General features: G+C 42.3%; 1 protein-coding gene across 1 annotated transcript in view; it reads right to left on the bottom strand.

Annotated features, from left to right (window-relative positions):
- Positions 1-13042, bottom strand: part of JAKMIP3 (Janus kinase and microtubule interacting protein 3) — a 60135-nt gene that overhangs the window by 15754 nt on the left and 31339 nt on the right. The window contains exons 7-12 of the mRNA XM_069978944.1: positions 12606-12737; positions 10952-10987; positions 8439-8498; positions 6122-6247; positions 5780-5908; positions 2891-2974 (exon numbers count right to left, since the gene is read on the bottom strand). Coding sequence (XP_069835045.1) covers positions 2891-2974; positions 5780-5908; positions 6122-6247; positions 8439-8498; positions 10952-10987; positions 12606-12737 — 567 coding nt within the window. The remainder of the gene's footprint in view (positions 1-2890; positions 2975-5779; positions 5909-6121; positions 6248-8438; positions 8499-10951; positions 10988-12605; positions 12738-13042) is intronic.

Genomic DNA, 13042 nt, shown 5'->3' with positions numbered 1-13042 from the left:
TTATCTGCCAAATATTTGAAGCCAAAGCCAGAAACAGACTTTAAACAGAGATCAGGTCATAAAGGAAGGCCTGAGATTTTTCCTCTTTTCAAATCAATTCCTGGCTTTGGCTTCAAATCTTTGGCAGATAATCTTTCTGTGTAAATGGATCCTAAGTCACATGTGTAAAATTGGCGTCCCTCCAGCTATTTCACAACTACAATTTCCATCATGCCTGGACAGCTAAAGCTTCGGCTGTCCAGGCATGATCGGAGTTGTAGTTTTGCAATAGCTGGAGGGATGCAAGTTTAACATCCCTGATGTGAGTGATCAATGTACCAACTAATATTACAAAAGATAAATTTAAAAGGGGGAGATTTATCAAACATGGTGTAAAGTGAAACTGGCTCAGTTGCCCCTAGCAACCAATCAGATTCCACCTTTCATTTTTCAAAGAGTCTGTGAGGAATGAAAGGTGGAATCTGATTGGTTCCTAGGGGCAACTGAGCCTTTTTCACTTTACACCGTGTTTGATAAATCTCCCCCTATATTTGTAATTGTAAAGGGGGAGGAGGGAGGTCTAAAGCCATATGCGGTATAGCTGGCCAGTTATAAAGTACTTTGGTCAAGTATAAGGATTAGAGATGAGTGAACCTTGCTGTGGTTCGTTCAAACCCAAGCATGCCTCATTTCATTACCAGTGGCTGAAAAAGTTGGATGCAGCCCTAAAGCTGCTAGAAAACATGGATATAGTCATAGGCCATAGGCTGCATCCATGTTTTCCAGGACTCCCTAGGGCTGCACCCTAGTTCCTCAGTAATGAAATGCGGCACGATTGGGTTCAGATAACCCTGAGCGTGCTCCAGGTTCACTCATCTTTAATAAGAACGACTTTGGTTATAATGCTATAGCTGATGTATAAATTACAATACTTTTACATCCTAATTGCGGTTACCTTGTTCTTCCCATTGCTTTCATGCACATGGAGTACCACAAGCATCAACACTATAATTCTCGGCTTTTGTTGATCAAACTGCACATCTACAAAGGGGATGTGACACAGGCGTGCTCGTATTACCGCACCAAGATGGCTTTGACATTGCAACGATTAGACTTAAAAGATTGTTTTGATCAAAGCTTTCCAAATTAATCTTCTGTGATCAAAACGTGATGTGATGAAGAAGAGGAGGGTTTTACTTCCAATACCCTTACAAAGCATGGAGTGGGGTGGGGGTGCCTAAATAAAGAAGATCTAATGGCATATCAATAGGGGGCGCCACTATACCCATGACCCTATGTCTAGGGCCGTCCTGGTAACATATCAGCACATGGATATATGGGTGATATATATATATTGCTAATATACAGATAATTTAAAGATCTTCCACTAGCATTCTCTAGATGCTGTCTAACTACAATTCCCAGCATGCCCCCAAAAGATCATGGCCGTCAGAGGATGCTTGGAGTTGTAGTTTCCTAAAATTTTGAGAGCTCTAGGTTGCAAGACTTTGCAACAAATTTGGCCCCTATTAGACTGGTAGTCAATACTGGCATACGGGACTGGTAGTCAATACTGGTATACGGGACTGGTAGTCATTACCCAAACCGCTATGTGTCCCCACACAAAGATATTTAAGACACAAATTGAATTTGCCAAAATTGAGGGGACCGCTGCTTGGTTATGACAATGCTGGACAAAGTGCACTGGACTGTATGTAGGTGGGGGAGGGGTTATTGATGCATTGAGTTTGTAAAATTACATTACAAATGCAGCCCTGGTCTAAGCAGAGAACTATTACTGCTGGTTATGAAGATGATGATGATGCTGAGAAGCTTTAGGGAGTGGAGATTACGTTCAGGAGCCAACACTGTGCACATATCAAAAACACAAGTATTTATAGGAACAGCTACCTAATAAGTGCTCAAGGATAGCTTTACCTTTCAGACACAGTGTGGACCCTCTGGAAAAGGCCAAGCACACTCAGAATATACACCTGCAGTCTAAGATTACTCTCCAGCATGCTTTTAGCTAAGCCCCGCCCACACTTCCTGTATTCTGTCTTGGTTTCTCACTAGTAGAGATGGAATTTCACTAACAATAGGCAGTGGACAGCATTGTAAATAGATGTGAGATACCTAGTTTTCAAGACTTGTATGTCCTGTAGGAAGTGGTGTATTCTTTCCAGTCTGGTGTATTCTTTTCAAATTCCCATAGAAAACCTCTCCTGCTCTGGACAGTTCCTGACACAGACAGAGGTGGCAGCAGAGAGCACTGTGAAAGGCTACGTTCACAGTCAGTAAGAGACCGGACGCTCTGTGACCCGGCCGGGTCATGGAACGGCCAGTCTCTGAAAAGATCATCCCGGCCGGTACTGCAGTACCGGCCGGATGATCTTTCGGCCCGCAGAGTTCTAATGCGGACTCATCCATGCGTGGCCGCATCAGAACTCCCCACAGCACACAGCCGCTCGCTCGGTTGTGTAAACTGACAAGGTTTTCTGTGGCCGCTATTCACTGAATAGCGGCTGCAGAAAACTGACATGTCAGTTTTCTACGGCGCTGCATGGGATCCCGGACGGAGTGTATACTATATGTATGCAATCCGGCCGGGATTCCCTCAGGCTGCAGCACTATGTAAGTGCCGCGGAAATCACGCCCATTGTAACAACAACCGTGATTTCTGCGGCACTTACGTAGTGTGAACATAATCTAAGACTGGAAAGAATACACCACTTCCTGCAGGACATACAGAAGCTGATAAGTATGGGAAGACATGAGATTTTTAAGTAGAAGTAAATTACAAATCTATATAACTTTTTAAACCAGTTGATTTGAAAGAAAAAAGATTTTGCCGAAGTACCCCTTTAATCCATGAAGTGTAAACATCTTTTCAGCATACAGTATGTCTCACCTGACCCTGTTCAACCATGGCTTTTTCAAGATCTTCTATTCTTGTTTGATAGCGATAGATATCTGCTTGCAGCTGCTCTCGAGTCTGTAGGATATATGCAGATACAATGGATTAAAATAATAGCTTATGATACATCAAAACCTATTCAACACATCATTTTCATCTACAGAATAGAGAGGAAAATTTGCTTTAATGGAATTTCCCCAGTGAACGATTTTTCTCTTGTTTCCTTAGACTAATAAAGGCTGAAATAGAGATCGGTATTAATATTTCACTTTTCATTAATTGGGGCTTAGATTCTTCTGGTCGTGCTAAAAGCTATAAATTTCTATCCTTAGTTCAATGTAATTATTTTTCTCAGAAAGGAGGGTGTAAATTCCCTGAGAGAGAGTGCTCACTGATACGTTTATGGATGTCGACTTTGCATTGTGCATGGAAAAGAATATGGTGTGTTCACTGTACATCTTAAAGGAGTTATCTATCTCTACAAAAACATGGCTTCTTTCATGCAGAGACCGCACCGATCTTGTCTCCAGCTCAGGTGCGGTTTGCAATTAAGCTCCATACGCTTCAATGGAACTGAGTTACAAAACCTGGACCCAACCTGCAGACAAGAGTAAGGCTGTCTCTGGAGGAAAGTTGAATATTTGCATATTCATGTTTCCCAGGGGGCAATGCACCTAGGACTTCACTGCATTGAGCGCTTTCACTAGCAGCTGGCAGTGTTGTTGTTTGGCTGGTCTCCCTAAGTTCAGCAATCTGTTTCTCTTCTGGAGGAAAGTGGCCATGTTTTTATAGTGCTGGTTAACGCCTTTAACCTTTATTTTCTTTTTGCATAACTACTGGACAGGAGGCTGCTAAGCCCAGAGATGTTGCCATGTCAGATTGCTCTGGCTGCCAATAGGAATACTGGTCTTTTGGGTTGCCAACCAGGTAGAAGCATGGGCCTTGGAAGAGTTGTTGTTCTACCATGCTGAGGGAAAGAAGCCCTTAAAGCTGCTAGGAGCTCTATACATGGTCAGCCATGGTATCACAACCTCCCTCTTCCTACTGGTTATACCTTTAGGTATATACCCTAGCATACGATTTGTGTTCCCTACCACTTGATTGCACTAGTGATTTATTTTAAAGCTGTCAGCAATCCCTACCCCCTTTAAGCCCTCTCTACTGAAGTATTTGACAACACAGAACTGCCAATATGATACTCGGATAGAGGATTCCTCCTCCCCAAGTACATTATTTTACATTTGGAAACAATGAACTTCAGTTTCCATTGTTTTAATCACTTATGTAGCAAAGCTAAATAATTTTTCATATTGCTTGAGGGATCTCAACCCTATTGCACACTTTTGTGTCATCAGCAAACAGACAAATCTTACCAACCAAACCTTCTCCTATGTCACTTACTAACATTTTAAAAAGAACCATAGGACCCAGAACAATAGGACCCAGAATCAAAGATCTGTCCTGCGATCCATTCGGCAGGGGATGCAGTTATTGTCATAAAAACAACTTTTAATCCGTCAGCGCTGTGTCTAATGGCCAGGGCTTACATTTGTATATGCATTAGGCTGGCACCACCTCTTTGTCCTTCCTCCCCGCCCTCCTCATCATTAGAAATGCTCCAGGCAGATTGCTTTCTATTCCCCACCTGTTTGTATAATGAACATGGGCTGGATCGTTAAGATACCTGTGCAAAGCTCAAACAGTAGTAAATGTTCCTGGATCATTCCTAATGATGAGGAGGGTGGGGAGGAAGGACGGAGAGGTGGTGCCAGCCTAATGCATAAACAAATGTAAGCCCTGGCCGTTAGACACAGGGCTGCAGGATTAAAAGTTGTTTTTAGGACAATAACTGCATCCCCTGCCAAACGGACCCCAGGACAGATCTTGGAGTAAAAGCAGCTATCCAAAGGCACAAGGGGTTTGGGGGGTCAGATTGTGGGTACAGAGTCGCTTTAAAGGAGAAGTCTGACGATTTGAAAAAAATTGACAGCTGGCAGGGGGAACAAAATTAACAACCACTACTTACCTCTCTCCGTACCCCTGAAGCACAGAGTCACAGGTTCCAGAACCCCGGCGGAAAGGCATTTTCCCCTGAGTTCCGATCACGTCCTGGCTGATGGATTGTCCGCTCAGCCAATCAACTGTAACTGCGGCAGTGTCCCATCCCAGTCACTGACTGGCAATCCATCAGCTGGGTCATGACGCTGGAGCAGCAAGAGATCCCATAGCCCAGGGGGCATCACAGAGTGGCAAACCAACACTGGAGAGGCATGAGGAGAGGTAAGTTATGATTGTTCTTCCCTTCCCTTGCCGGCTGTCATGTTTTTCAAATCTCCAGACTTCTCCTTTAACAACAACCCTTTGATATCTATCCTTCAGCCCACCACAAATCCATTGAACTATCCAGGGATTAAGGCCACTTCTCACTAACTTCTCTATCATTTCTTTTTGGTGAAGTCCAGATAGGCGATATCCATGGCACCACCTCCATAGGAGTGTGTATGTTCTCTCCGTGTTTATGTGGGTTTCTTCCAGGTACTCTGGTTTCCTTCCACACCCAAAAACATACAGATAAGTGAATTTCGATTGTGAGACCTAATGGGGACAGGGACCAAAATAGGCAAAAAGTGCTATAGAATAAATTGGCGCTATACAAATAAAAGCATCCAGCACTTTTGTGACAAATTGTTGATTCTTAGGTCATCCATTATCTTATTTTTTTAGAAGCGTTTCCATCATTTTTGAAAATACAGATGTCAAGCTAACTGGCCTGTAGTTACTGGGTTCTTGTCTACTTCCCTTCTTGTGGAATAGGTATAACATTGGCCATTCTCCAATCATCAGGGACCATCTCCTGTTTCTTTATTTTAATGAAAATATTACCTTAACTTCCCGTTCTGCATCAAGGGTCCCGCCAACTTGTTCCTGTAAAAGTGCATAGGCACGCTGCAGGGCCTGGTATTCCATGGTCAACTGGCGGAATCTCAACTCTGTCTCCTCTTTAGCCATACCCTATCGGGATCAAATGCTGCTTTATTAAATGGTAATACTTTCTATTCTGTCCATAAATGCTGCTTTCATATTTATTAGAAATTTTTTTCCGGACAGAAAATATTTTATAAACTTTTTTTTTTTTCTTTTTTTTATTCCATCCATCCTGAATACCAAAACTGGCTGAACCCTCAATAAAAAGTTCTATAAACTAAATAAATGAAATCAGATCACCTCTTCCACATCCTCGTCTGGAGTACAGGGAGTGCGGTCTGTCCGGTCTGTGTGGTAGGAGATCGAGGAACCATCAGAGTCCAGAGATGCTTCTTCATCATAACCATAAAATGTTTCCACCACTGGCTAAAAGGTAGAAATGGAAAGTGTGTAAAGAGATGGATTACATTACATAGTATATGCTATAAATTTATTTGATGAGAAATTAGAACTTTTAGAGGAAGATTTATCAAGCTGTGTAGGCTGTGAGGCCTCTATAAGTGAAGTCTAGGATTAGTATCTAGAATTGGTTTGGGTCTTTGTAGTGGCTGATACTGAAAAATCCGGAGCAAAGGTCCACCCTCTATATGACATCCCCATCTATATGGAAAGAGATGGTCTTGAAGTGACAGTCCTAGTAAGGAAACTCTTTTATATTATTTTTACAACTAAGGGCCCTAATACAACTAGGGGCCCTATTGCACAGAACGACAATCGGCCGAGTTGGCCTGATTAGACGCTCCATGCCGATCATCAGCCGATGATTGCCCAAACAGTTAATAAATTACCAATCAACGCTCCCGGTCTTCTCTTCCACAGCTGCAGCTTCAGAGCGGCCTGTCTGAGCTGACAGGTCGCTCAACCAATCACTGGCCGCAACGGTCCCGGCCAGTGATTGGGTGAGCGGCCTGTCAGTTCAGACAGGCCGCCCTGAAGCTGCAGCCATCAGGACCGGGACCCATGCAAAGGGCAAGAGAAGACCAGGAATCTGGACGGGTAATTTATTAACTGTTTGGGCAAGGGCTGCACAGACATCGCTAACAATGTCCGTTCAACCGTTGCTAAACAATTATCGGGCCGTGTACTAGGCCCAGTAATCTGCTAGATTGGCGCTCATTTACAATATTGACCTGGCTACCATCGGCCTGTGTAATAGTACCCTAGGGAGGTTAGTCTTTTTTTTTTACACAGCTACTTCACTGCTACTATATTTTAGCAGAACTAAAGCTACGTCAGAAGTAAAGCAGTAAGTAAACTTACCAGCAGGCGCTTTATTCTATAGGAATTCCTGCTACTGTTACTTAGTAACAGGGAAAATGTCTGATAATGCTGGAGACGAATCAGTGATGATTGTGTAAAAACAGGTTTTTTTTTGTTTTTTTTTAATACATTACCCGAAACTGATCCAAGATCTGGTGAATATGTACAGAAATGGCCACTGTCATAAAAAAAAAAAAACTTTTGACGTCAATTTTAATTTTGTGGTCTGCTTGGACCCCCACAATCAAAGAGTCGGGAGAAGTACCTGGTGGCCCTCCTTTCCAGTTCCCGGTCCTCCAGCCGCTTCCTGATCTGAGAGGGGTACAGTGGGGAACAGTGGACTCCTGCGCTGGAGCTTAGGAGGTAGGTGCATATTGTTATATTCATTCACCTCCTTCCTGGTCCTTTTTAAAAAAATGCCTGACTCCAGACTTTCCCTTTAAGGGTACAAACCCACACACCGTATACACAGCAGATACGCAACAAATACGCAGCAAATACGCAGCAGATTTGTTGGTACAGATTTGATGCTGTGTTCAGTTATTTAGATATAATCTGCTGCGTTTTTGCTGCGTATTTGCTGCGTGTTTGCTGCGTATTTGCTGCGTATCGCAGCAGTAAATACGCTGCTTATACGGTGTGTGGGTTTATACCCTAACAGTGGTGGTCCCAGCAATAGTTTAGTGCACAGGTGTCAAACTGTGACCCTCCTGCTGTTGTAAGAACTACAATTTCCTTCATGCCTGGACAGCCAATGTTTTAGCTTTGGCTGTCCACGCATGATGGGAATTGTAGTTTACCAACAGCAGGAGTGCGTTGAGTGTGACACCCCTGGTCTAGTGATATGCCATCACTTTCTAGCGCTTTTTCTTTCTTTCATTTCCTGACCATCGATTGTTTGCCAGAGCTGCTGCACCCATAGATGCAGAGAACAGAGCTGGAAGCAGACAGCACCATACATTGTGTAGTGGCTGTGCTGGGTACTGCAGTTCAGTTGACGGTAGACCATCAATTAAAAAAAAATCCTAGAAAACCCCTTTAAGAGCAGTTCAATCATCATTGAAGCCCTGGATTCATACTAATCCCTTATTTCTACCCCTGGGGTAAAACAAACCATTGTAATATTCACAGAAGTCAAATGGTTTATTCTAAATGAAGTTGAGGGACATCAAGTGCGACACTTATAAAGAACACAATTTACAGGCGTCGCTGATGTTCTCTGCAGAGAGACAGAACTCTTTGCCTTAAATCATCTGTTCTGAACAGGAATCTTTACAACTGGAGAAGAATATTTTACCTTAGGGAGTTTAGTCATTTTTTTCCGCTGCTTCCTAAATCTTAAAAGCTTTTCTCGGTCCTGCAGATAAAAATTAATTGCACGGTTATAAGTAGTTTTCCAGTATGTGACTGGCATGAGAAATGTAAGATATACTGTATATACTGAAGAGATGGCTGGGAGCTGCCACTTACTATCTGCATGGAGGAACCATTAGTAAGTAACATTCCCTACCGCTCGTATGTTAACAGATACAGGATGTCTATATTTCTGAATTTGTATACTATACCAATGACCGAATGTTATGGATGCATTACAACAGTTATATTTTACTAGAGAATTGGTTTACATAACACCCTAACATACAGAACATGATAAATTCACCATGATGAACCTACAGTAATGGATATATCCTCCTCTGAGCATTACTGCATTGTATTTTATCTCAGAGTTTAGATTACAGTTCTTGTTGTCAATGGAGACAGACAACGTAGTCAGCCTGTAGTCAGTCATGATTCATGCCATAGCCTAAGGTATTTCCTGTCTGAGGCCATGTTCACACTATGTAAGACAACGGCCGTTCTATGACTGGCTGTGTCAGTGAAGCTCATCCCGGCTGCTACTGCAGTCCGGCTGGATAAACTTCATTTGTGCTGAATTGGGATTCAACATAGCTGCACTCTCCACTGTGTGAACAGAAATGTCCGCGCAGCTGCTTTTCAATGAATAGCGGCCACACAAAACGGACATGTCAGTTTTTCCTGTGGTCGCTAGGGATTCCGACCGGAGCTTATACTATTTGTATACACTCTGTCCAGGAACCCATTGGCTGCAGTGCAACGTAAGTTTTGTATTAATCACGGCTGTTGCAAATCGTCAGCAACGGCTGTGATTAATATAAAACTTACGTTGTGTGAACATAATCTTACAGTGCTCAGCTGCATTCACTATTCTTTTGACTCAAAAGTTCCTCAAAGACTGTGCGGCCCAAAGACCTCTCCCACTGTCCACTAGTCCACTAGTCTTAAGATTTAAACCAAAATAATCATTTGTTGGGTAAAATGTAACAATGATCAGCTGTTTTAGCCAACTGATGACTCATTGTTATTGTTAAGAACAGCCCAGGCAATATGGCGAAAAAAATTTAGTCACAAAATAGAAAAAGAATAAAATAAAATAACTATTTTTTTTGCATCTGACTCTATTCAGTAAAAGAAAGATTTCATAATAAGTCCCTTTAAATCCATTTTAAAGCCAAAACTGGAAGATTATTTTATCTATATATTTTTATGTATCTTTGATCTAGTATTGGCTTTGTCATTAAAAAAAAAAATAAAACTTAAAGTGAATGCACGACTAGGTACATTGCTTTGTGTTTTTTACATAAAAAGATTGGCGCCGGCGCAGGGGCGCTGATGACGCTGCTGCAGTCCTTTTTTTGAACTGCCGCCCGATTCCCATGCAGTGATGGTCTATTCCCGAGCACTGGCATGAAGTACTAGGGCCGGTGACAAAACCCCAGTGTGACAAAACTCCCTCCCCTATGTGACGCGACTCCATTAGAATCAATGGAGCCGCATCAGAGAGAGGAGATCAACACAATGGGGGCCGGCGGGCGCGCCTCTAGTGCTTCATGCCGGGGCTTGGGAATAGACCGTCCCCGCATAGGCCCCAGTCTATTCATGTGAAAAACAAAAAGCGATGTACCTAGTGGTGCATTCACTTTAAAGTGTCACTGTCGAGAATTTTTTTTTTGCAGAAATCAATAGTCCAGGCGATTTTAGGAAACTTTGTTATTGGGTTTATTAGCCAAAAAAATGCATTTTTATTATGAAAAAGAAGTTTGAAGCTCTCACCCATGTCTTCATTGTTCTCCTATGGAGAGAGTGAAATAAAACACCAAAACAGGACAACAAAGTGTTAATCTACAAATACCTCACCCTTTATCTCCTCTGACAGTCAGCACTGACCTCTCTGACCTCTGAATACCGCTGTCACCCAGCTCTGTGCCTGTAATCCTTTGTTCTCAGACTCATGTCCCTCCTCCCTCCTCCCCCCTCCCCCCTCCCCTCTCTATAGAACAGACTGGGTACGTCTGATGCAACAAGTCCCAATTTCCTGATTTTTTGCAGTGAATGGAAAAGAGGAGGGAGGGGGGGACCCGGGAAAAGGCTTTTTGAATGCAGATAATGGCATATTTGGCTAATAAACCCAATTACAAAGTTTCTTAAAATCGCCTGGACTATTGATTTCTAAAAAAAAAAAAAAAACCACAGTGACTCTTTAGCTAAAGAAGTGAATTGAGCATGAGGCCATAATAGTGTGAGCTCCTCAGAGATTACAGGGAGATGTTAACTCTAATACACACACAAACACACACAAACGCACATAACTACAAGCAGAGAGCTCAAAACACACGGGAAATCAAGAGAGAAACTGTATGACTCTTATTATGCTGTGAATAACTTCTATAGGTGAAAATGGTGTGAAGGACATTCTTGTTTATACTTGTACCACATGCCTACAGTACTTACTATAACACTTTTCACATATCCTGCCGTTTCCAGTGTCTAAAAAGAAAGATGGAGACATCATTGAGACTAGTATAACAAGACTGCTAAGCAAACGGCTACATTGTCTAAGCCAAAAGTATGAAATGAAGAATTGAAGAGCTGTTGATTGTCATAGGAAAATTGAAAATGTGGAGGTCTTATGATAATAAACAGCTTGGATTGCTGAACAGGGGTGGGTAGTGTGTAAGGAACGCTATCTTAAAATGAATATACCATCAGGTACATTTGCTTTAAGTATTACCCATGTACAGAATGGCACCGGCACAGGAAAGCCGATGCCACGGTTAAAAAAAAAGGATCGCAACACCGGCTTTCCCATGGCGGCGCCCAGTTCCCCTGATGAAGTCTTGAGGACGGAACGCGTGGGGACTCTGTTCCAGTAACCCCACTGTGTCATAGTCTTGAGGACGGAACGCGTGGGGACTCTGTTCCACTAACCCCACTGTGTCATAACCACTTGGTTATTATTTGTATATTTTTTCTATTTTTCCTCATTTTCTGGCAGCTTTTCTCATTTTGTGATCATTCCAAGTATATGCATATATTTTTTCATTTGATCTTGACCTTTGGGTATTTAGTAGTGAGTCTGTTGGATTTGGCATTATTGTTTGCTCTCCTGGTTATAACCTTATTTCTATAGGTAGCTCCCAGTACATCTGGGATAGGATGGGGTGTGGTGCACATTGAGCCTTACTAGCTTCTGTGCTGGATATGTGTGTTGTAGGTTTTAAGTGTTTGTAAATGTCTGTATTCAGCAGCTGTACTTAATAAAATTGATCTTGCATTTTTAGTATTTGCTTGGTGTGCAGCCTTTTATTCCTAGCCTGTTTCTCATTTTTTGTTTCTCAGTTCCCGTGTACGGCGCAGTTCTATTCATGGGCACCATGCCGGTGGTGAAGCACTGGAGGTGGGCTGGCCCGCCATCAGTAGGAGGAAACCCCAACCCCTCTATGACATGGCTCCATTGATTCTAATGGAACCACGTCACAGAGAGGCGCTGGGGGCAGGCCGGCTCACCTCCAGTGCTTCAGCCCTATGCCCGGGAATAAAACGGCTCCCTACACGGGAACCAGGCCGCAGTTCAAAGAAAGGACTGCGGCACCGGCTTCTCCATGCCATTCTATCCATGGGAAAAACTTAAAGTAAATGTACTGCTGGTACATTCACTTTAAGATACTAAAGATAGCCATCCTTATACCAAACTCCCCTATTTAGGACCCCAAGAGGTTTATTATCCTCAAATCTGGTGGTAGACTCCCTTTAATACATTATTTTGATTACTCATACATTCTTTCTGTCTGGACATATCCCGCATAATGAGAGACACTATGCCAGAAACCCAACGGACCCCATAATAGTCAATAGGATCTATTAGGCTCCATTGGTGTCCATTATGAATCTGATCTTTTAGCTCCATTTTATTTATTCTTCTGCTTCAATGATGGAAGCGAAGAACAGAAGATAAGAGTCTAATTTTTTATATCTATTGTTATGTAATAGGCCTTTAGTTTAAGGATATTTTATATTATAATCACGTTCAGGAAACGACCTAAAAATGGTCTCATAGGACAACATATATCACACAGTCACTGTCACATGACATGATAAGCATTACCTTGGAAAGTTCATCAATAATTATCTGTTGTTCATTAATTTGTAGCCTCAAAAAGTCAATTTCTCTTTCCTCTCGGCTCTGGTCAAGATCATTCAAAGAGCTTGGTCTTCTTATGGTGCCAGCCTTTTGTCTCTAAACAATGAAAAAATAAATAAATATACTGTATATATATATATATAAATATATTTAAATAAAATAAAAAATATATATATGGGCATGCAGGATGAGACTACATTCATTTCTTGTTTGTAGTCTGTAACCATAGAGACACACAGCTCAGTATATAGTGGGAGATTTTTAATTAAAGGAGAAGTCCTACTAATACAGGCAGATGGGGGTTTGGGGGTGAAAATAATAAACATATAAACTCATCCCTGCTAGAGCATTGTAGCGGCGCTCTGGGGTTCCAATCACCGCAGCAGGGGTCCTGCAGCTCT

This window comes from Dendropsophus ebraccatus, chromosome 8 (assembly GCF_027789765.1).
Source record: "Dendropsophus ebraccatus isolate aDenEbr1 chromosome 8, aDenEbr1.pat, whole genome shotgun sequence".
NCBI classification, from domain to species: domain Eukaryota; kingdom Metazoa; phylum Chordata; class Amphibia; order Anura; family Hylidae; genus Dendropsophus; species Dendropsophus ebraccatus.
The sequence above is the reverse complement of the archived record's forward strand: the minus strand, read 5'-3'. Positions and strand labels throughout refer to the sequence as shown.